The sequence below is a fragment of the Procambarus clarkii genome, chromosome 81, assembly GCF_040958095.1.
Source record: "Procambarus clarkii isolate CNS0578487 chromosome 81, FALCON_Pclarkii_2.0, whole genome shotgun sequence".
In the NCBI taxonomy this organism is placed as follows: Eukaryota; Metazoa; Arthropoda; class Malacostraca; order Decapoda; family Cambaridae; genus Procambarus; species Procambarus clarkii.
In genome coordinates this window covers 17,684,450-17,709,760 of record NC_091230.1, presented here as the reverse complement: position 1 = coordinate 17,709,760, position 25,311 = coordinate 17,684,450, and the positions used below count along the sequence as shown (strand labels likewise).

The 25,311-nt window shown below is 50.9% G+C and overlaps 1 protein-coding gene across 15 annotated transcripts in view; it reads right to left on the bottom strand.

Annotated features, from left to right (window-relative positions):
• The window catches only part of Evi5 (ecotropic viral integration site 5), a 317,622-nt gene that overhangs the window by 168,247 nt on the left and 124,064 nt on the right, over positions 1-25,311 (bottom strand). For 8 of the 15 annotated variants that reach the window (XM_069315230.1, XM_069315218.1, XM_069315221.1 and 5 more), the window contains 2 exons: positions 24,765-24,794; positions 21,526-21,561 (listed from right to left, as the gene is read on the bottom strand). The exons of 4 other annotated variants lie outside the window; for them this stretch is intronic. In XM_069315230.1, the coding sequence (XP_069171331.1) occupies positions 21,526-21,561; positions 24,765-24,794 (66 nt within the window). The remainder of the gene's footprint in view (positions 1-21,525; positions 21,562-24,764; positions 24,795-25,311) is intronic. 3 more of the 15 variants (XM_069315219.1, XM_069315224.1, XM_069315227.1) reach the window with 1 other exon arrangement.

The window sequence follows — 25,311 nt, the reverse complement described above, 5'->3', positions numbered from 1 at the left end:
AGGGAGAGAGAGAGCGCACATTTTACCAACAGTTTACAAGTGAAGAAGGGGGACGTTGGCTCTTAATTAAAGGAGAGAATACAAGGAGGCGATAACAAGGAGTCCATGATTCAGTTGAGAGGAGGGAGGGAGAAGAGGCTAAATAAGACATGGAAAAGAGCGAAGAAGGGGAGGAAGAAGAGGGGCGACGAAGAGGGGAAGATTAAGACAAGCCAAGGGGCCCACCAGCGCAGCTCGGCCACAAGAACCAGCCCCAAAGTTATGATGTCTAAGGAAATCTTTAGTACACTCAACTGAGAACACGAGTAGGTAGAAATTTCGTATCTGAAGGAAGCAAGGAGAGACGCTGAAGAAAAACTTAAGAAATATTGAAAAAAATTCGTGTTAGAATTATTACTTATTTTTTCGTCCATATTCAACAACAAAAATTATAAATATATATATATATATTATATATATATATATATATATATATATATATATATATATATATATTATGTATATATAAAACCACACAAACTGTGGTACGCATGTGAAAAAGAGGAAAGAATCTAAAAATAGAAATATGGAGAGAAAGAGAAGGTAGCGACAGATAACAGGAGGGGAGATAAGAATAGGAGAGAGCGAGAGGAGTGACAAGAGAGAGAGAGAGTGGGGGAAGAGGAGAGAGCGATAGAAGAGACAGACATAGTCGGAAAGGGAAAAAGTCGAGTGTAGGGTAAGAGGGGGAAAGAATAAAACGAAATTAAAAGGTGGGGAGGCGAGGGAGAACTAACGAGTGGAGAGTAAGAGGACGAATGACCGGGAAGAGAGAGAGAGGAGGATACAAGCACCGGTGTAAGAACACCCCAGAGAACACCTAAGATGATGTCCGGAGCATCATAAGATGCTGAAAGACATCACCATGGCTACTAGGAGAAGGCTACGGGGATGCCTATAAGTACACCACTAGTAAAAGGTATATATATATATACCATCTCTCGAGCCTAGGAATGGGGGACAACAGCTCATTATATAAGGGGATAGGTACGAGCGTCCCTTAATTACTGGCCGGTGTTCGTGTCATGACTTGCTTCTCTATCCCATAATGGCGGTCAAGATGTGCATCACGGCATCAGAGGGACCCGTGGCGGAGATGTCTGAACATTGTGGTAATTACACATGAGGAAAGGGGAGGGGTTGAAGCGCCCCTTCACTCAACAACAACTCAACTACTCGACAACTCAACTACTCGACAACTCAACTACTCGACAACTCAACTACTCAACTACTCAACAACTCAACAACTCAACTACTCAACAACTCAACTACTCAACAACTCAACTACTCAACAACTCAACTACTCAACAACTCAACTACTCAACAACTCAACTACTCAACAACTCAACTACTCAACAACTCAACTACTCAACAACTCAACTACTCAACAACTCAACTACTCAACAACTCAACAACTCAACAACTCAACTACTCAACTACTCAACAACTCAACTACTCAACAACTCAACTACTCAACAACTCAACAACTCAACAACTCAACTACTCAACAACTCAACTACTCAACAACTCAACTACTCAACAACTCAACTACTCAACAACTCAACTACTCAACAACTCAACAACTCAACTACTCAACAACTCAACTACTCAACTCAACTACTCACCTAACGAGAACCTTGCAAGCCTTAAGAGGACTTTTCTAAACATTTCAAGACTTGAGTTCATCAAACCCCAGTATACCCCGAGTTCTACAGTAGACAACACCGGCATGAAACCCCACAAACTTATGAAGCACAAAAAAGGCAGAGACAGTCTAGATATCTGCTACGAGGCTTCAAGATGCGAGTTAAAACTAGAGGAGACATGCTTACAGCGTACAAGGTACAGACTATATGGCAGAGTCAACTCGATTCTACACAGGACATGGCCAGTGTGGAGTGAACACACACATGGTCCAGAGGAGGATGAACCCACTCAAGTAAAGATGATATACAGATTTAAAAGCTGATGTGATGATGAATATTAGACACCCGATGGTGAAGATGGGTCACCATCCACCCTATTGGTCTCTTTTACAACCTTATCATCCACTCTCCCTCCTAGATTTAGCCGCAAGGCCCCCCCCACACACTGTGTAGAGGTGGTACTGAGAAGTCTTGGGCCTTTGATGTTAAGAGTGGACTCTTACACTTACACAAGGCTACACCACACACAGGACGCCGCCACACTACACTACACAGGACGCCACCACACCACACTACACAGGACGCCACCACACCACACTACACAGGACGCCACCACACCACACTACACAGGACGCCACCACACCACACTACACAGGACGCCACCACACCACACTACACAGGACGCCACCACACTACACTACACAGGACGCCACCACACTACACAGGACGCCACCACACCACACTACACAGGACGCCACCACACTACACATGACGCCACCACACCACACTACACAGGACGCCACCACACCACACTACACAGGACGCCACCACACCACACTACACAGGACGCCACCACACTACACAGGACGCCACCACACCACACTACACAGGACGCCACCACACTACACTACACAGGACGCCACCACACCACACTACACAGGACGCCACCACACCACACTACACAGGACGCCACCACACCACACTACACAGGACGCCACCACACCACACTACACAGGACAACAGCCGCCTCCATTACACCCTCACATTAAGAACCAGGAACCGTTGGTCAGAGTATATTACCAAGGCCACCAAGCCCGGGCCCGGTGGGCGGCGGGTGGGCGGACCCGTCACACCACCCCACCCAAGCAACTCCACCCACTACCCCCACCCCACCAATACCTATAGTGGTATATGCTACTAATGGCCGCTTCGTCTCTCAACCACTCAATTCCCTTCAACCATGTTGGACCATAGACTAAGCGACAGGTCCCTCAGATCATCGAAGCTAGATTACATCCACCCTCATCCATCACTCACCTTGTCTCTACGTCACTGACAACTTGTAACACTTTATATATATTCCTGTAGTGAACGACATGTCTAGTCCCTCTCTACTACGTGATCTTAAAGCTTAAGTGTAGTATCTACTACTACTACTACTACAACTACTACTAGAGACGCTTCATTCACCACCAGCCTGTACGGTAAACACTCCCTATATGAACCTAACTAAAGAGGTTAGAGAGATGCTATGCTACCATAATACATAGTGGTGGTGGTGGTTGGCACAGTACACTATATTCTGCCCTCCTATGCTTAAACGTCTTAAAACATGACTTAACTGGAACTATGGGAGCTTGCAAGACGTTGGTGGAGAGGGTGGGGGGGGGGGTGTGAGGTGATGGTCATTAACAAGATTAGCGTGGGCGTGCTGGCGTGGGCGTGCGGGTGTCACCCACCTCCCTCATGCCTCCTCTGTGACTCACTCCTCGCCCACATCTCTACCCCCCCCCCCCCCCTCGTCAATCACCAACAACTACCTTACACCAGAACTAACAGCGATGGCAGCTGACCATCTTGAGGTTATCTTGAGATGATTTCGGGGCTTTTAGTGTCCCCGCGGCCCGGTCCTCGACCAGGCCTCCACCCCCAGGAAGCAGCCCGTGACAGCTGACTAACACCCAGGTACCTATTTTACTGCTAGGTAACAGGAAGAGCATAGCAACATCTTCAACAGTAAACTGTGTTAAACTATGTCACTGTCAAATAAGTCAAATTAAATGACAAATAAGCAACAGCCTGGTGGATCAAACTCTCACAAGTCAAGCCTGGCCTCGGGCCGCTCCAAGCAACAGCCTGGTGGACCAAACTCTCACAAGTCAAGCCTGGCCTCGGGCCGGGCTTGGGGAGTAGAACAACTCCCTGAACCCCATCAACCAGGTATCAATTCGCTAAACCAACCGCTGTAACTTCCCCCATACGACAGTTACGCTTCATCTCTCTCGTTACCACCAATGACAACGCAATACAGATGATTGATAGCTGATAATAATATTAAGTGACAGTTCAGTGTTTTCTAGCACTGTTTCGGCTTGTGCACCCCCACACCAGATTATTCCTATGCTCCTAAAGCCATTACTGTGTCTCCGTCACTCCCGTTACCGTGGGAGTAACGGGAGTAACCATTCTACACAAACGGCAATTCAACCAAAGGCAAGTCGTTCCAGTCCTCACACGAGGGCTGGAAAAGGTAAAAAACCTACGGTTCCTGGACTTCCAGACATTACGACTCCTCCAGGAGGGAGGAAAAGTCAAGCAGGTACTGTAATTTCATAATTAATCGTAGAAATTTAATATAACAAAATTTTAAAACTAAGTACCTGAATAACACCAGCATAATTGCTCTCAAAATTACTTTGTATCAACATCATCTATTTTGTTATAAACGTTAAAATGTTTGGCTATGAAGAACATGAAAATACGTTCATAATATAACATCATTATTATAGGTTTTGTTTATTTTGGTTGGAAAAAATAAGATAGAATAGAGGGCGGATGAAGAGGGAATAGAGGGCGGATGAAGAGGGAATAGAGGACGGATGAAGAGGGAAAAGAGGAGAAATTGTGAAAGTTAATAAGAGTGGAAGTACGGGAAGAACCAGAGACCGATAGCCTTGGGATATATATTTGGGGAGGTATGGGGGGGGGCGGTAGCCGTACACTATACTGTTAATCCTCACTGTGTGAGTGTGTGTTTTGGGGAGGGCTGGCTGCCCCAACCCTGGAAGTATCTTGCTGTAATATTGCTAATAATCTAACACATCCTTAAATGTAACGCCCCCCCCACACAAGCCATCCAACAGTGTCAAGGTACACCCCCCCCCCACAAGCCATCCAACAGTGTCAAGGTACACCCCCCCCCCCAAGCCATCCAACAGTGTCAAGGTACACCCCCCCCACAAGCCATCCAACAGTGTCAAGGTACACCCCCCCCCCCAAGCCATCCAACAGTGTCAAGGTACACCCCCCCCACAAGCCATCCAACAGTGTCAAGGTACACCCCCCCCCCCAAGCCATCCAACAGTGTCAAGGTACACCCCCCCCCCACAAGCCATCCAACAGTGTCAAGGTACACCCCCCCCCAAGCCATCCAACAGTGTCAAGGTACACCCCCCCCCACAAGCCATCCAACAGTGTCAAGGTACACCCCCCCCCACAAGCCATCCAACAGTGTCAAGGTACACCCCCCCCCCACAAGCCATCCAACAGTGTCAAGGTACACCCCCCCCACAAGCCATCCAACAGTGTCAAGGTACACCCCCCCCCACAAGCCATCCAACAGTGTCAAGGTACACCCCCCCCCACATGCCATCCAACAGTGTCAAGGTACACCCCCCCCCCCACATGCCATCCAACAGTGTCAAGGTACACCCCCCCCCCACAAGCCATCCAACAGTGTCAAGGTACACCCCCCCCCCCCACAAGCCATCCAACAGTGTCAAGGTACACCCCCCCCCAAGCCATCCAACAGTGTCAAGGTACACCCCCCCCCCCCCCACAAGCCATCCAACAGTGTCAAGGTACACCCCCCCCCCACATGCCATCCAACAGTGTCAAGGTACACCCCCCCCCACATGCCATCCAACAGTGTCAAGGTACACCACCCCCCCCCACAAGCCATCCAACAGTGTCAAGGTACACCCCCCCCCACAAGCCATCCAACAGTGTCAAGGTACACCCCCCCCCCACAAGCCATCCAACAGTGTCAAAGTACACCCCCCCCCACAAGCCATCCAACAGTGTCAAGGTACACCCCCCCCCCACAAGCCATCCAACAGTGTCAAGGTACACCCCCCCCCCCACAAGCCATCCAACAGTGTCAAGGTACACCCCACCCCCCACAAGCCATCCAACAGTGTCAAAGTACACACCCCCCCCACAAGCCATCCAACAGTGTCAAGGTACACCCCCCCCCACAAGCCATCCAACAGTGTCAAGGTACACCCCCCCCCACAAGCCATCCAACAGTGTCAAGGTACACCCCCCCCCCCCACAAGCCATCCAACAGTGTCAAAGTACACCCCCCCCACAAGCCATCCAACAGTGTCAAGGTACACCCCCCCCCCCACAAGCCATCCAACAGTGTCAAGGTACACCCCCCCCCACAAGCCATCCAACAGTGTCAAGGTACACCCCCCCCACAAGCCATCCAACAGTGTCAAGGTACACCCCCCCCCCACAAGCCATCCAACAGTGTCAAGGTACACCCCCCCCCCACAAGCCATCCAACAGTGTCAAAGTACACCCCCCCCCCACAAGCCATCCAACAGTGTCAAGGTACACCCCCCCCCCCCACAAGCCATCCAACAGTGTCAAGGTACACCCCCCCCCACAAGCCATCCAACAGTGTCAAGGTACACCCCCCCCCACAAGCCATCCAACAGTGTCAAGGTACACCCCCCCCACAAGCCATCCAACAGTGTCAAGGTACACCCCCCCCCACATGCCATCCAACAGTGTCAAGGTACACCCCCCCCCCACAAGCCATCCAACAGTGTCAAGGTACACCCCCCCCCACAAGCCATCCAACAGTGTCAAGGTACACCCCCCCCCCCCACAAGCCATCCAACAGTGTCAAGGTACACCCCCCCCCCCACAAGCCATCCAACAGTGTCAAGGTACACCCCCCCACAAGCCATCCAACAGTGTCAAGGTACACCCCCCCCCCACAAGCCATCCAACAGTGTCAAGGTACACCCCCCCCCACAAGCCATCCAACAGTGTCAAGGTACACCCCCCCCCCACAAGCCATCCAACAGTGTCAAGGTACACCCCCCCCACAAGCCATCCAACAGTGTCAAGGTACACCCCCCCCCCACAAGCCATCCAACAGTGTCAAGGTACACCCCCCCACAAGCCATCCAACAGTGTCAAGGTACACCCCCCCCACAAGCCATCCAACAGTGTCAAGGTACACCCCCCCCCCACAAGCCATCCAACAGTGTCAAGGTACACCCCCCCCCCTTTCCTCCCTCACAGTACCTCACTGTACCACTAAAACATTTGCAAAATCAATATGCTGCCCTTCCCTTGCATTCCACCTCGCCTTGGTTCCCAGTCGCCTCCAACGCAGTTACCGCCAATAAGGCGAGCCAATTAGCTCACCCTTATTAGCCAATTATAAAACAAATTACAACTAATCATTAAAGCCAAAGTCTCCACCACGATAGAACAGTACTAACCACTCCAGTTACTATCCAACAACCGTCACAACCACTCGTATACTTCCCCAACACACTTTCTTATACTCCACCTTCTCTAACCCCCCCAACCCTTCCCCCTTCTTCCGAACCACTTGGGGTGGACGGTAGGAGCGACTGTCTCGCATCATGCAAGTCTGCGTTCAATCCCCGACCGTTCCCTGACCGTCCAAGTGGTTAGGCACCATTCCACTCCCCCCCCCCCCCCTCCTTCCCTCTCGTCCTAAGAGTTAAAGCGCTTCCTCCCCCCCCCCCCCCTTCAACAAAAAAAAAAGGCAATTCAAATTCCCGATTAAAAGTACCAAACCCATTTTCATTTCCATTCCAGGGTTTTGCATGATTTTCCCAGCCCGTCCTCCAAACAAAATCTCATAGTCCATTCCACGCACCCGCCAAACCCCTTGTTTATTAATGAAAAACGGTTTACACACGACTCAACTGATGACGTTCGAACACATCCGGAACAAGTGCGTCGCTGACGACATTTGTTCGAACCACAACGCTGTAAATGCTTCACCCACGTACTACAAATACAAATAATCGCCAACACAACCTAAACACCTAACCTAACCTATGCCTAAATATGTACAATATCGTAATAAAAATACGATTAATTTGTATTTGAGAAAATTCCTATTTTGATTGAACAGCATGTTAAAATTGCTGAATGCGTCTTTGGGGTCGACCGCTGGATGGAATGAACTTGGTCTGAGGACGGGTTGGATCTTCCTTACATTCCACCCTCACAACATCGTCGTTGTTTAAGATTCAGCTCCTAAGAAAAAAAAGGTTCCAAGCAGCACGGGGTATGGTGACCCCGTATTGGACTTACCTGGCCCAGGAGTGGGGCTGCGCCTCCCTCACAACGACCGGCTGCCCAATATATATCTGACCCCCTCTCTCCTAAACGCAAAGGTCGGGGTGGGGAAAGGAAAATAGAGAAGTACGCGGGAATCCTTTTACCAGGAAGGCGTTATATTGAGCTGAGCGCTCTCTCCTCTCCCAGAGGTGAGGGGGGGAGAGAGTGGGCAGCCTCCCCTCTCCCAGAGGTGAGAGGGGGAGAGAGTGGGCAGCCTCCCCTCTTACTCTCCAGGTAAACCCTCCTCCCCCCCCCCCCCCATGCAGGTCGGCGTTCAATCCCCGACCGTCCAAGTGGTTGGGGCATCATTCCTTCCCCCGTCCCATCCCAAATCCTTATCCTGACCCCTTCCCAGTGCTATATAGTCGTAATGGCTTGGCGCTTTCCCTTGATAATTCCTGCCTTCCTCCCTACCCCCCCCCCCCCGACGCCAACTCCACCCTTATCTTCACCCCCTGAACCGATGGCTATAAGGTGCATGTATAGGGGGAGAATACTTTACACTGCAGTTGCGTTTGCAAATGATGCAAGTGTTTCGTAATCCGTACATGGGGTGAGAGACGTTAAACGGAGACAAAATATGTAAAATCAGTATTGCCACTGTCAGACACCGTTGACAGGGCAACGGGAACAAGGTCAGTGATCAACAGACCACATGCTCTGAGACTGAGAAAAAATACTGAGAAAATACTGAGAAAAAATACTGAGAAAAAAAAATTGTACCACTTACGGGCTATTCATGCCCGTGCCACCTCTTGGGTGGCTTAATCTTTATCAATCAATCATCAACAGATCACAGCAAGACCGGCATCCAGGAGGCGCTGGCAACAGAGCTCCATACCAGCCGTAGAGTCGAAAAACTTCAGCCAGGATAAAATTGTGACCACAAAACGACAGTTTTATCTCAAATTGGAGCTAGGTTAGGTGGGGGTGGATTAGGTGGATTGAAAGACTTAACAGTTGGTGTAGGATGGTGAACATGTGTTTAGATGTTAGACTACCTCACACTAAGACTGCCTTCATCTAAACTACGGCGTTGTCGTTATTACTAATGTGGTCATCAACGCTACAACAACTTTAACAGTTACCACGACCCCCAACCCCGCCACCACCACGACCCCCAACCCCACCACCACGACGACCCCCAACCCCGCCACCACCACGACCCCCAACCCCACCACCACCACGACCCCCAACCCCACCACGACCCCAAACGCCACCACCACGACGACCCCAAACGCCACCACCACGACGACCCCAAACGCCACCACCACCACGACCCCCAACCGCCACCACCACCACGACCCCCAACCGCCACCACCACCACGACCCCCAACCGCCACCACGACCCCCAACCGCCACCACCGACGTGATAGAACACGTCGACACTGAAGTCTTGCTGATGTCAAACATGGAGAACGGTAGCGTGTGATGCCTATGCGATTGATAAAGATTAAGCCACCCAAGAGGTGGCACGGGCATGAATAGCCCGTAAGATGTCTATACAAACCGCTTGGGTTTATATACAGGCCATCATGTGGAAGTGAAGTGGCATCAACCACCTTGGAGTTCCACCTCAAGGAATAACACCCTGGCTCTCACTTCGCTTAAACGAGCCATACATCCACTTGTCCGAGAACACTGTACAGTCAGATATCCCACTAGGCTACAGTTACACTGCCTCACAACACACACACACTGTACCTTTGTTCCCCCCCCCCCCCCCACCTCCTGGCCTCCCATTTGTAAACTCACAAAACATCCACACACGCAAGCAGGATGGAGTTTACTATTTATCACGTGGTCCAATTTGCCAGTAGCGTTGCAACCTACGTAAGTATTGCAAGGGAAGATGCAGTTCACAAAATCGTGGGTAATAATATTTAATTAGGATCGTCAGTGTAACTCCATTGGCCTGGCTGGTATAAGCCAACAAGGTCGCGGTTATCAGCCAGAGTTCGAATCTCCAACAGGTCTAACAGAATGAAATGAAAAAGAAAGCCAAGGGTTTTCACTGATTTTGCTCACGTGGAAGAGCCTGACGCTTGCAACAATCAGCTCAACAATCAGCTGGAACAAACTACCAAGCAAACTTTCAACAACTTTCTATCGTGTCGTCGAGGAGAAAATACTTCATTTTTGTTTATTTTTACTCTTGTTCTCAGGGTTGAATAGGCGAGGGAGCAAACTCTCAAGTGCATTGTCACACACACACTAGCTAGAGCAGTAGCTCTTTCTCAACCATCCATTCCCTATTGGTGCATAGATGGATACATGGATGGATAGATCCGCCTCTAGCCCAGACTCCCACCCTTCTGTCTGTGTGTCTGCCTACCTGCTTCCATACCTCCTTAATCATCTCCTGAGATTAACCCATAACATTTCTATCCACTCAACCTTCTATTTCAACCAACCTGTTCACTCGTTACGGGCTATTCATGCCCGTGCCACCTCTTGGGGTGCCTTAATCATCAATCAATCATCCACTCGCAACCCTCGAAGCTGTCATTCAGCCACCCGAGCCTCTGCTACACACCGCAGATTGGATGAAGATTAAGCCACCGAAAAGGAAGCACGGGCATGAATAGCCCGTAAGTGGCAGCCCTTTTGAGCCATTACCAGTATCAAGAGCTGATACTGGAGATGTGTGGAGGCCCGACTGAACCCTGCGTGACGGGAGATGTCTCCCGTGTACACACCACAGGTAACCAACCCTCACACAGAAGTCCTCCTCGAAGCCTCGTACAATCCACTCCCTTGAAGAGGAAAATGGTCGACCGGAGGTGGAGGGAAAACGAAAACTTGCAGCGTCACCTTTAAACAAGTTATGTAGGACATTGGCAAAGGGAAAATCACTTCCTCGTCTGTTATTGGTTTTGTGAGGTCGGGCGGTGGTGTAGGTACTGGGGCGGGGGCACGGAGGGCTACCAGGAACCCTTCGTGGTAGTTCCTAAGACTACCAGCAGCTTCCCACCGAGCTGTAGCCTCCTGGCCACCACCAAAACCAACAGCTGGAGCTGCCCTCCACCACCAGCTGGAGCTGCCCTCCACGCAGCACACCAAGTGTATAAGAACATCCCGGTAGCGGGGGGCAGGGATCTGGCCCGCCACCCCACACACTGCTGAAGAAGGCACAGCCCCTTCTACACACAAGCACCTTCACCTGATTCCACTATCTTAGCTGATCTCAATTACTAAAATAAATGTTCGTAAGTTACAATATCTGTATGCAGGCGATGAGTCACAATAACGTGGCTGAAGTATGTTGACCAGACCACACACTAGAAATTGAAGGGACGACGACGTTTCGGTCCGTCCTGGACCATTCTCAAGTCGAATCGACTTGAGAATGGTCCAGGACGGACCGAAACGTCGTCGTCCCTTCAATTTCTAGTGTGTGGTCTGGTCAACAAATATCTGTATGAACCTTCCAGTAAGGTAGGAAGGTGGAGGAACTACGGACTCTCCGCTAAGTAAACAACGGTGGCTGATTGATTGATTGATAAAAGATTAAGTCACCCAAGAGGTGGCACGGGCATGAATAGCCCGTAAGGCTGTGGCTGGTTAACACAGCTCTATATACTGTCAAGAATCGGTATGTATTTTTGAGCCTTATTGACAACTGCCCGCGGGTTAAGCCCCCTTTCCATCCCCCCCCTCTCCCGGCAACAAACATTCGGGTCAAGTGCACGGGAACTGCAGTCTGTGATTGGTCGGTGATGCCTGGGTCGCTGATTTTATTCCCTCCCCCCATTTTCCCCTCTCTCTCCCCCTCCTCCTCTCTCCCCTCCCCCTCTCTCCCCTCCCCCTCTCTCCCCTCCCCCTCCTCCTCCTTCTCCCCCTCTCTCCCCCTCTCTCCCCCCTTTCTCCTCTCCCCTCTCAAGATTCACGACAGTAGGGAGGGAATAACCTTGGTAAGGAAGGGGAAGGGGAAGAGGGGGACAGGGGAGGGGAAGGCACAGGCGTACACAGCCCAGGAATGTCCAGCACGGTGCCTCTGGTAATACACAACAACCAGGTCGTCATCGATTCCTCAGCATCGATTCCGTGTCGAGTGCGTCAGCGGCCTCATTAACGCACACAGTACCTGCCATTCCTGACCCCCCACCCCCCCGCCCCTCAGCACCTGCGACATGACGAATGACACCCCTCCCCTTGCCCCCCCCCTTCCATAAATGGTCCCCCTCCCTCCCTACCTACGACTTCGCTTGACCAATGCGACCCCCCCCCCCACGACCCAATTACCAACAGACTCCAGTAAATATCTGTAACCGATGACAAGCCGCTCACCCTCGACTGAGCCCCCCCACCCCCGCCCCAACCCTCCACATAGCACACAAAAATTCTACAGTCGTTGACAGACTTGACGTTGACAGGTCTTAGTGTCAGACTACTAAATAAATGCCCTGTACTCACCAAAATGTGCTTGCGGGGGGTTGAGCTCTGGCTCTTTTGCCACGGCTCTCAACTGTCAATATTCCCCCCACTCACCCCCCCCCCCAGGAAGCAGCCCGTAACAGCTGTCTTACGCCCAGGTATCTATCTATTGCTAGGTAATAGGGTCACCAGGATTAAAGAAACTGTCCATCTGCTTCCGCCATCGCCGGGGATCGATCCATAGGATTACGAGTCCCAAGCGCTGTCCACTCAGCCGCCAGGTTGTGGAGTGCCTCCTGCGTACTGCACCAGGAGTGTTCAACGCCGCCTCGCCGTCTTGCTTCCACACAATGCTGGTGGAGTGTTCATGAACAGCATCGGTCGTGCAGGTATTACGGGCTCACCATAGCCCGTGCTACTTGGAACTTGTTCCGAGTAGCTGAATCTATAACAACAACAACGTACAGGTATGTGGCATAGCAAGTGCATGAGAGAACTGGCGTGCGTTACGGGGTGGCAAGTCTCTTTACGCACCGGGTCCTGTGCGTCTAGTATTGCGTAAGCGGTCGTGTGAGCGTAAGAGCGTACCATTCTTGGCTGACTCACTCACTGTGTAGGCTTGCATGTCGTGATTCATGGGGGGGGGGGGAGGCATGGGTGGGGGGGGGGGTGGGCGTGGTCGGTGAAAGCGAGGGTGGGTGGGCGTGGTCGGGAATAACGAGGGTGGGTGGGCGTGGTCGGGAATAACGAGGGTGGGTGGGCGTGGTCGGGAATAACGAGGGTGGGTGGGCGTGGTCGGGCGTGTCATTTCTATAGGGGTATTACGAATAACGTTTCTGATTCAGAGACTCGCATTGTGTCAAAAACACAAGTCTAAATTCAGACAGTTGTACAGCCCAGCCATTATTGTAATGGTTAAATTTAATGCTTTCCCCCCTCTGACTACCTATTTTAATATTGTCCCTATTACGGTGGCTGTCCTCCAACGTTCTGAGAGTCCCCCCCCCCACCCCCTTATTTCCCGTAGCAAATATCATAGCAAGGGGGGGGGAGGGGGCAGCCCGGGGTCTTAGAGTATGCTGTCTCAAGACGAGATCTCTTTACGGCACCAAAGTCTTAGTGGTGTTGTGGTCCGTGAGCCTCCACTTGTCCGGTGATGTCCAGGTCCTCCAGTACCCCACCTGTCACTCGAGAGGCGGGACCAAAGAGCCAGAGCTCAACCCCCCCCCCCCCCCCCCGCAAACATAACTAGGCGAGTACACACCGGCCTTCACACGCCACACCTTCCCTGTACAACTATTCGTACCTGCCTCTCATTCCCTTTCAATGTCCTCAGTTTAACTATCTCTTCACTTAGGGATGGTCCCGTGATGTGGTGGTGGAGCAGCTTGGGCAGGAGACGGGGGGTTGGGGGACTGGTCACGTTACTTATAATCGATATACCCGGCGTAAGTCTCAGGGTCAACACTACACAGGAGGGAGCTGTGTTGGGGGGAAGGGAGAGGGGAAAGATGGTATGGAGGGGAGGAATGGGGACAAAACTGGCGAGGGCAGACGACATGCAAAACGTACGGACACCAGGAGATGACGTCTGGTGATGGGGTCACTTATCCTTATTTTAGGCTATCTTGTCCTCTCTCAATTCTTTGTCGCATATGGGCACCCCCCCCCCCAGGTGTCCATCCCCCCCTGGGTGTCCCCCTCCCCCGGGGGAGACAGAGGGGACTAAGCCCGTCTCCATATACAACAACACACTGAAGTTTGAACCTAAGCTTGTTGATTACAAAACAAAAATCCCTTGCGGCGGCGCTCCACAAGACCCAGCACAGACGACACACTGCCCCAGACAATAATTAAGTCCAGCAGATCATTAAGGCTGGACTTAATGATCTAATCCTTAGCTCTACACCAGCCAACAAGCCCATCACTGCGGAACACAACACCCAACACGAGGGGGCCTCGTAGCCTGGTGGATAGCGCGCAGGATTCGTAATTCTGTGGCGCGGGTTCGATTCCCGCACGAGGCAGAAACAAATGGGCAAAGTTTCTTTCACCCTGAATGCCCGTTACCTAGCAGTAAATAGGTACCTGGGAGTTAGTCAGCTGTCACGGGCTGCTTCCTGGGGGTGGAGGCCTGGTCGAGGACCGGGCCGCGGGGACACTAAAAAGCCCCGAAATCATCTCAAGATAACCTCAAGATAAGATAACACTATGTTGAAATATTTGATATGTTGGAAGCTTTTCAGAAGTTGTCAACATCGCTGACAATAAAGTTGAAATTGAAATTGAAATAAGTTTATTGATGTAAAATACACACAAAGGGATGAGGTAGCTCAAGCTATTCTCACCCCGTTCAGTACATCGTGTTAATACATACATAGACACACATCACAAGCAATAAACATATTACCAAACATTCTGAGAGATAAACATCTACATTTCCTAACAATACAGTTGAACTGTTTAATACAACACCAAGCAATACAATTAAAGCACATTACAATACATTGCATATTGTATGAACCTGTCTCCTTTGTCCTAGTCTTGCTAATGAAAAATTAGCATTTATACTACAGGAGCGAATGACAGTGCCATTCCGAGTCAATCCGGGCAGGGTCTTCATTCTTACTTACCTTCGCGACAAGATATACCTATGACAACACAGCTTACGTACGTACGTGCACAGCAACAAGTGAAGCCGTGTGTGTGTCGTGCAGCCTCAGCACAGGGCCGTGCCCGCTGACCTTCACACACTTCCCACACATTTCTTTACTGCCAAGTCGATGAATTTACGCAATGTTGTTGAATACCCCAGCTGAAGGTGTATGGAAGGGGAGAGGATGGAAGGGGAGAGGATGGGAGGGGAGAGGATGGGAGGGGAGAGGATGGGAGGGGAGAGGATGGGAGGGGAGAGGATGGGAGGGGAGAGGATGGGAGGGGAGAGAATGGAAGGGGAGAGGATGGGAGGGGAGAGGATGGGAGGGGAGAGGATGGAAGGGGAGAGGATGGAAGGGGAGAGGATGGAAGGGGAGAGGATGGAAGGGGAGAGGATGGAAGGGAAGGTAGGTCAGTGGCGACTAACCTAACCTTAAGCTGGGGTCTACACCCCCCCCCCACCTCAGTTACACAGGTATGTGTGGGGGGGGGGGAGATGCATCATCTACAGGCGTAACTTACGCCCTCTGGGCTCGTGCTGAGGTCAGACGCTCTTCAACCCCCCACCCCCCCCCCTCACTTTAACAATCAATAAATGACGAACCACAACAACAATCCTTGTCGGAAATTCTTTGGACGTGACTCAGACACACACTCTTCCCCCTCCCTCCCCCCCCCCCCCACCAGGAATCACCTCAACCGTTTGCCTCTCCCTCCTCCCGACCTCTGACCCCCCCTTACACCATCCCCCCCCCCGCGGTTCCTGCCAAAACCTGCAATAGCTGGCGTATTTGGCCGAAACGCTGTGCGTATTAGTGGCTTTAGGTTAGTGTATGTATTAGTTCTATGTAAAAAGCCAACATTATGTTTGTAACCCATCTTCTATGTACAGTATGTACCTTTATCTGAATAAACATTTTGATATATGATTTACTAAACGGCTCACTCCATCTGGCTTACCTCTTGTACTCTCACATGTATATGAGTGGGATTGGGTGGTTATAAATAGGAGCTGCCTCGTATGGGCCAATAGGCCTACTGCAGTTACCTTTGTTCTTGTGTTATGTCATGGCTCTCCCCCCCCCCCACCCCCCCTCTTCCTCTTTCTCCTCCTCCTCCTCCCGGGGCTCTCACAGGCCCGGTCTCTCAAGGCGTCTCCTCGGGTCGACTGCCCACACCTATCCTCATCACTGACAGCTTTTTCAAAGCGTATCTCTTCTCGCCTTCCCCCCCCCCTCAACTCCTTCCCCCAACCCCCCCACTACACCCCCCCCCGTGTTTATCCGAAACTCATACCTCCTCCCCTCACGACACATTCCACCACCATCCCCTCATGACCTAACTCACTACTCACAATCTCCTTAACTCATCCTCCTCGCCAGCTTAAAGTCTTCTCTTCACTCATGGTCCCCAACCAGTCTCCTCACTCCCTCCCTCCTTCACATCTGGATCCCCCCCCCTTCACACCCTCCTATAATCCTCACCCTACCTCCGGGGATCAAAGGCCCCGTGGTCCAGTCTCCTATCAGGCCTGCCATACCTGGAGAGGGTTCTGAGAGGTCTTCTACTCCCCTGAGACCAGCCTGAGACCAGCCTGAGGCCAGGCTCGACTGGTCCCGGACTCCCGATTGGTCGTCTGGTCAACCAGGCTGTTGGATGCGGCTGCCTAGCTGCAGCCTGACTATTGCATGATCACAGCCTGGTTGATCAGGTATTCTTTTAGAAGTGATTGTCGAGTTCTCTTTTGAAGGGGGATGGGGGGGCCAAGAGCTACACCCTGCGCCCCCCCAACAACACCCCCTTCCTTGCATAAGGCCTTGCCAGCACCAACTCGTGTCAGAACCCCCCTTCTCCCCCCCCCACACACATCCTCGCACCGATAAATTCACCCCATTAAAAAATATGGTGAACTTAAGATTGTAAAATTTATCTTTAAAATTCTTTTAGATACGTCCCCTCTGGAACCATTTCATATAAGACTAACGAATACCTCTTACAAACCGCGTGGCGCAGTGGCAACACACTCGCCCCGCGTTTTCGCCGGCGATTTGGCCTAGGTTCGTATCCTGGCCGAGGGGAGGATTGACTAGGCGCCAATCCCTAACTGTACGCCTCTTCCCCCAGCAGTAAACCTGGTTGTTAACCGATTACCGCGGGTCGTATCCCAGGAAAAACTAGTGGAGTACGACCCTTGCCAAGAGCTGTGGGATGGGAAGCTCTCAGCCTGCTAGTATATACTATACTTCTGGGTATACTTCTCCAGTATACTGCCTCCCCACAATATACCCTCCCCAGACTCCCTCGATCCCCCCCATTACACACTGGGGGGAGTGAGGTAGTGGGGGAGGCCGAGGGAGACCTCGCCAAGGTGCGTGTAGTGCCCACAACACACACACACTCAAGGGACCACCTGTCAAGATGGCTGCTTGCCGCCTCAAGGTTGCTCTTCCTCCTGGGTGGTTTCTTTGCTCGTTCTCTCCCTCCTCGCTCAGGTAGTTGGTAAAGTTCACCTCCAACGACCATTCTTGGCCTTTATTCTGACCAGCCGAGTCTATCAAGAGGCCTGGTCGAGGCCTGGTCGAGGACCGGGCCGCGGGGACACTAAAAGCCCCGAAATCATCTCAAGATAACCTCAAGATAACCTCAAGAGTGTATTTTTAGGGTAGTTTTTGTTTATACAGGTGAGTAGAGGAAGAGACGACGATTGAGATGGGGCTCTTACTGGTTATCTTGAGGTTATCTTGAGATGATTTCGGGGCTTTAGTGTCCCCGCGGCCCGGTCCTCGACCAGGCCTCCACCCCCAGGAAACAGCCCGTGACAGCTGACTAACACCCAGGTACCTATTTATTGCTAGGTAACAGGGGCATAGGGTGAAAGAAACTGCCCATTGTTTCTCGCCGGAGCCCGGGATGGAACCCGGGACCACAGAACCACAAGTCCAGCGTGCTGTCCGCTCGGCCGAAACCCGGGACCACAAGTCCAGCGTGCTGTCCGCTCGGCCGAAACCCGGGACCACAGGACCACAAGTCCAGCGTGCTGTCCGCTCGGCCGACCGGCTCACTGGCAGGCCGAGAGCTTCCCATCTCGGTAAAAATTATAATTTTACCGAGCTGCCACCATCACGTGTCTTCCTACTCGACTTATTTTTCAGTTCCACGTCTCTCACTCCCGAATAACCCCCCCCCCCCAAGTACGTCAGCTGGCGTCAGCCTGTTACGTCAGCGAGGCAGACGTCTCGTCTTCCCTAGAGAGAGAGAGAAGCGACGTGACTTTACCAAGATGACGACTATCTTGAGGTTATCTTGAGATGATTTCGGGGCTTTAGTGTCCCCGCGGCCCGGTCCTCGACCAGACCTCCACACCCAGGAAGCAGCCCGTGACAGATGACTAACTCCCAGGTACCTATTTACTGCTAGGTAACAGGAGCATTCAGGGTGAAAGAAACTTTGCCCATTTGCTAGCATTTGCATTAGCACACACTAACCAAATTTAGCATCAATGCTGCGTGCTGAATACCTGGAGTTGTCGCGGCGCTCTACGCAGAGACCGCACGCGAGGGGGGGGGAGACCGCTAGCGGGAAAGGGGAGGACCGCGCAAGCGGGGAGAGGGACCGCAAGAGGGGGGGGAGGGACCGCAAGAGGGGGGTAAGACCGCGAGTGGGAACGGGTGTCTTCGGATGTATTACTCTGGGAAGTAATATTATTAATTTTCTACCACAGACGTGGCCACACAGCTACCATGCTAACCGGCACATTTTCTCCTGTCCTCCGTTGGACAGGGGTTAGAGATCTGTCATATTCTCACGTGACTTATTGGACAATCAACCACAGATGTGATTCAGAGGTCACGACCTCTCCGTAGGGTGCAGTCGCACCTCTACAGATCTCCAGCATCAGCTAATGATTCTGGTAATGACTCCAAAGGGCCACCCCTTACGGGCTATTCATGCCCGTGCCACCTTTTGGGTGGCTTAATCTTCACTAATCAATCATCAGAGGGTGATTGTAGTGCGGACACATCTCTCGTATTAGTGAGGCTGACTCCTTGCATCCTCAAAAACATCTCATTCCCGTGACCCCCATTCTCCCCCCCCTCACAGCTATTCCCAAGACGGGACCCCTCCCCCCTAAGACAAGGACTGATCCAAGGTTGTCTCGGGGGCGGGGTCATTGTCCAGAGGACAAGGGCGGAGTGGGCGTGAAGCAGAGTGGGTGGGAGTGCAGGTTGGAAGAAAGCGTGGGCGTGGGGGGGAGGAGTGGGCGGAGGGTGGGCGGGAGTGCAGGTTGGAGGAGAGCGTGGGCGTGGGGGGGAGGAGTGGGCGGAGGGTGGGCGGGAGTGCAGGTTGGAGGAGAGCGTGGGGGGGGGGGGGGGGTGACTGATCAAACTATCACCGCCCGCTTACATAACCAAGGGACTCTAGGCGTGTACGCCCAGATGCCCAATCAACACTGTGGGTGAGGTTGGCCATGGTCACAACCCCTCCCCCCCACCCCCTCCCCCTCACACACATGACTGCCATGATGCACATATACGGCCGCCAGAGGTGGGTAGGGGCAACATGGACCCCCTCCCCCCACACATGACTCATCTATGTGGTCACCTCCCACCTCCCCATCACCTCTTTACTAACCTCTTTCCTCCCCCCCAACTATCCTCCCTTAACGCCCCCATCTCATCAACCCCCCCCCCCCCCCCGTCTTTAGAGGTTATCTCCCCCCTCGTCATATATCCCATAGATAGTGAGAGGCCAGATGGTGAGGAGCGCCGCTGGGGTTCACTATAACGAGCACCATCGCTGGACGGGCGGGGGGGGCCAGTTCACGGCCAAACCAAAGTCCACACAATTAGCCCGCGTCACGCAACTGTGCGACCAACCCCGTCGAAATCTCCGCACCGCTGACAACCGCTCGACGCGCGTCGCCGTCGCCGAATCCTCGTCACGGCCCTTGTGGATTTGTTCATTAAGGCTATTTCTACACTCCCCCCCCCCCCCCTCTTTTAAGGCTTAGGGACCGGGTGGGAAGATCCCTGGGAAAGGGGGGGGATGGTTGAAGGCTTGAGGGGGGGGGGGGAAAGGGAGTGGGGGGGGGGAGGGGCGAGGGGGGGGGGGAATCAACCCCCCCCCCCAAGAGGGCGCCACTGTCCGCTGAAAGTATTGAATTACAGTACATATTCCATTCGGGTTTTGATGCGTGATATTCAGATGTGTGTAACATTCACGTTCTCAACCTTGATCAACAATGACAGAGATTTTATCTCCAGTTTTTTTCAACGATTGAAATACAACCAGTGCCACACCATCACTGCCCCCCTCAGTGCCGCACCATCACTCCCCCCTAGTGCCACACACCCCCAGTGCCACACACCACCACCCCCCAGTGCCACCCCGCAGTGCCACACCATCACTCCCCCAGTGCCACACACCCCCAGTGCCACACCACCACCACCCCCCAGTGCCACCCCGCAGTGCCGCACCATCACTCCCCCAGTGCCACACACCCCCAGTGCCACACCACCACCACCCCCCAGTGCCACACCACCACCACCCCCCAGTGCCACCCCGCAGTGCCACACCCCCCCCCCTCGCCCAGAGCCAGGTCGACCAGTAGACACAGTGACCAATCAGAGCCGGGACCATCTACCAGAAGCACAGCTTTAACGGGTCCATTACAAGCCATGCAGAAGGGGCGCTAAAAGCCAGTCAATTACCGCCTCGTCCTAACAACCATTAGTAAACACAACCACTAAAACAACTGTAGCGAAAATAATAACAATGACAGACAAATTAAACTTGCACAAAAAAAGCGTGACACTAAAACTAAAAAAAATGCAACAATACGAAAAATGAGAATAAAAGGCAACAAAAGCACTTGAGAACAAGAACAACAAGAAGGAACAAAAACAGAATAACAATAAGAAGCAAGGAAGGAAGAGTACTAACGGAGAGTAACCGGAGGAGACAACGCCCAAGCACCGTGGGAGCTGGGGCAGGTCTCCCACGATGCTGCACCCTGACTCAAGGAGCTGTGAGCAGGAGAGAAGAGTAAGGCGGAGGACAGAAAGAAAGATGAAGGAAGCAGGGGACGAAGGAAGGAAGAAAGATAAGAGGTGCAATAGAGAAAATGGAACACTAAAATAAGAATTAGCCCTCAACGCTCGCAAAACATGCAAGTATTCTCTAACAAACACACTAACACCCCCCCCCCTCCCCCAACACACACACACACACACACACACACATGCATGTTGCATGCATGCTGGTTGAGAGGCGGGACCAAAGAGCCAGAGCTCAACCCCCACAAGCACAACTAGGTGAGGACACACACACACACGCACACACACACACACGCACACACACAGGCCATGCCAACTATAGCAAGTGCTTAGGATAAAAGGTTATTCTTTACCCGTCCGTCGAGTTGTTCTGGTGGTATATGCAACATCTGTAATGATAGACAATGTTAGAACACACGGCAACTGTCTGCAAGACACAGCAAGAATGTACATACACGCGCGAACATGGAGAGTCTTTCAGGACGAGGAGGAGGGAGGAATGGGGCATTGAAGACTCTTCAGTCATCGCTAGGGCCAGCCTGGGAGCCCCCAGGGCCTCCTGGGAGCCCCCAGGGCCTCCTGGGAGCCCCCAGGGCCTCCTTGGAGCCCCCAGGGCCTCCTGGGAGCCCCCAGGGCCTCCTGGGAGCCCCCGGGGCCTCCTGGGAGCCCTAGGACCAATCACAGGTGGAGCATAATCCCTCCCAGCATTCTTTGCCCTTCCTAGTAACTATTTTCTATTCACTATTTTCATCTAACACTTACAAAAAATAATTACGCAAAGTTGTCACTAATTTATAGAACTAATTACGGAAATATTAAGCCGAGTATTAAGTAAATTGAGCAATTATTTGATGCAAACATTTCCTGAAGAGATGATCAAAGTTATCACATCAGCAAGTGGGGGTAATTAACCCCTGGTAATTAACCCCTGGTAATTAACCCCTGGTAATTAACCCCTGGTGATCCGGCACCAGGTTAATTGTGAGAAATATTTTGTGTTCCCGCTAACGAGGTCACTGGAGCCGTAGTTTAGCTGAATAATGTTTTACGACAAGATTGGCCATTTTAAACTGCAAGAGAATCTCGTCCGCGCCCTTTAGCATGACACACACTTAGTCTATCTCCTATCCTTCAAGGATAGGAGATAGACTAAGTGTGAGTAAGACTATCTAAGTAAGACTAAGTAAGTAAGACTATCCTTCAAGGATAGGAGGTATCTCCTATCCTTGAAGGATATCCTCCTATCTGATATCCTATCTCCTATCCCCCCTACTCTCAGTAGGGGGTACAGGGGGGGGATAAGAGATGCCTTCATAAGCATAATGGGGCAATGCAGCCTCCCTTTAATTAAGAGAATACTAAAAAAAAAAATTATGTGCAATTCCACGCACACAATAACAGTGACCATTAGCACCTAAACTGCTCAATGCTGCCTGTTCAACTCTCACACGCAGAAGGCTGATTACAAACTTAATGATTTAAGTGCTCGCTAAAACTTAATTGCTGATATGCATGTGCTTGAATGGGCAACAGATCACTTGAGAAACTAATATTAGTTACTAATCTCTAAAAATAATCTACTAATCTCTAAAATAATTTACTAATCTCTAAAATAATTTACTAATCTCTAAAATAATTTTTGAAATGTTTCCTTGCAGAGCGCACTTGTTTACATAAGAAAAATGACTTGAGAAAACAATTACATTCATTTACCATCAAGACACTTGACTGGTGTATAACTAGGCCAGGACGTCTGAAGCAGGTGGGAAGCAATCTCTAAGGATCTGACACCTGCGTACGCACGATTGTTTCAAGCGTGGGTTGGACAAGTATATGAGTGGGATTGGGTGGTTATAGATAGGAGCTACCTCGTATGGGCCAATAGGCCTTCTGCAGTTACCTTTGTTCTTATGTTCTTATGTGACAGTGTTGCAAAGATAACAGCAGACGCCCAAACAGCGGGTAGTGCCATCCCAGGCAGTGCCACCATCCCGGGCAGTGCCACCCCATACAACACTGAAACACTTCCATCGCTGCTAAACCCAACAGTCTCTCCACAACGCCAGAAGGAAGTGTTGAAAAACAACAACATATTCAATCATATCAACTATTTCTGAAAAATCCTTATGCTGTGCACGAATAGAAACATTTTGGGCAATGAGCTAGTAGTAGTGGCAGCTAGAGCACGAGGAAACAGCAGTGAGCAGGGGGGGAGATACAGCAGTAAGCAGGCGGGGGGGGGGAGGGGGGGGGGAAATAGCAGTTAGCAGGCGGGGAATGAGGGTACATAAGCGAGCTAGAGAGGAAAGAGATACTACATAAAATGTAAAATTAAATCTGCAAATGCAAAGTTTGGAGGATATGGAGAGAGAGAGAGAGACCAAAGAAGGACAGCCTAAATGACACACTGGGAGAACGCGAGTGAGTGAGTGAGTGAGTGAGTGAGCGAGTGAGTGAGTGAGTGAGTGAGTGAGTGAGTGAGTGAGTGAGTGAGTGAGTGAGTGAGTGAGTGAGTGAGTGAGTGAGTGAGTGAGTGAGTGAGTGAGTGAGTGAGTGAGTGAGTGAGGTGTCATCTGGCTATACATTACATCAACCAAACACTGGAATACAAACAATATGATGAATACAACAGCATGACACCCTTCAGTCTAAGCCTGTCACTATAGGCCATGCTACACAACATGCAATTTAGTAAAGGATGGAAACTTTGGAAACACACAAGAGGTTTACCATGGTAAACCCCCACCCACATGTTCACCCCCCCTCCCCCCACCATGACAGCCAGGGTCACCACCTACACTCACTAAACGCATTAAACATTCAACGCGCGACCCGTGTCCTCCAATGAAAATGTGAAAAAAATCGACCGATATGCCCTTCACACCTTGTTACCCCTCCCCTAACCCCTCCCCCAACCCCCTACCCTCCTCCCCAACCCCCCTACCCCTTCAAACTACTACTATTTATATTTAGTTTGGCCCTTATGGTACCATAAAAAAGGGGGGAGGGAGGGTTGTCAACGCAAGGTACCGCGGAAGAAACTAGATCCCGTAACCCTAGAAGCAGAAGTCAACCCGTTCTCGCAAATTCGTAAAGTCAATATTGACTTATTAACTACGTGCATAGGTGATATACTAAACATAATAGATACCCTTAAAAAGATTCATAGAAAACACCGACCTTACCTAACCTTGTTAGTATCTTAAGATAAGCATCTTATTGCTTCGTAATTACAATTATTACTTAACCTATACCTATTATAGGTTAGGTAATAATTGTAATTACGAAGCAATAAGATGCTTATCTTAACATACTAAGTAGGTTAGGTAAGATCGGTGTTTTCTATGAAGCTTTTCAAGGGAAACTATTATGTTAAGTATGTCACCTATGCACATATTTAATAAGTCAATATTGACTTTACGAATTTGCGAAAGCGGTCATGCAGGAGGATGTCTTCAAGATGCATGCAACCCCCGGGGGGGGGGGGGGGGTAGAAATAGTCTAAGCTACTCTATCCCTTTGAGATATAATTTTTTCCTTGCCTCAATAAACATACTTGATTGCATGCAACGCAGGTAAACCATGGCCTTACCTGATGTTCCCGCTGTGATATATGCAACATCTGCAACGAAGATTAAAAAAATGGAGTTAGTCGGGTTAGTTGAGAATCGTGCAGGGAGACGGAACACACTGAGCGTATTTCGGGACGCTCTACGCTATATTAAAGCCAGGAGTAGGCTTTAATATATTTAACAATGAGGCTCTTAGGCTACAATGATGTGGTTATTAGGCTACAATGTGGTTATTAGGCTACAATGAGGCTGTTAGGCTACAATGTGGTTATCAGGCTACAATGTGGTGGTTATTAGGCTACAATGATGTGGTTATTAGGCTACAATGATGTGGTTATTAGGCTACAATGTGGTTATTAGGCTACAATGAGGCTGTTAGGCTACAATGTGGTTATCAGGCTACAATGTGGTGGTTATTAGGCTACAATGATGTGGTTATTAGGCTACAATGATGTGGTTATTAGGCTACAATGATGTGGTTATTAGGCTACAATGTGGTTATCAGGCTACAATGTGGTGGTTATTAGGCTACAATGATGTGGTTATTAGGCTACAATGATGTGGTTA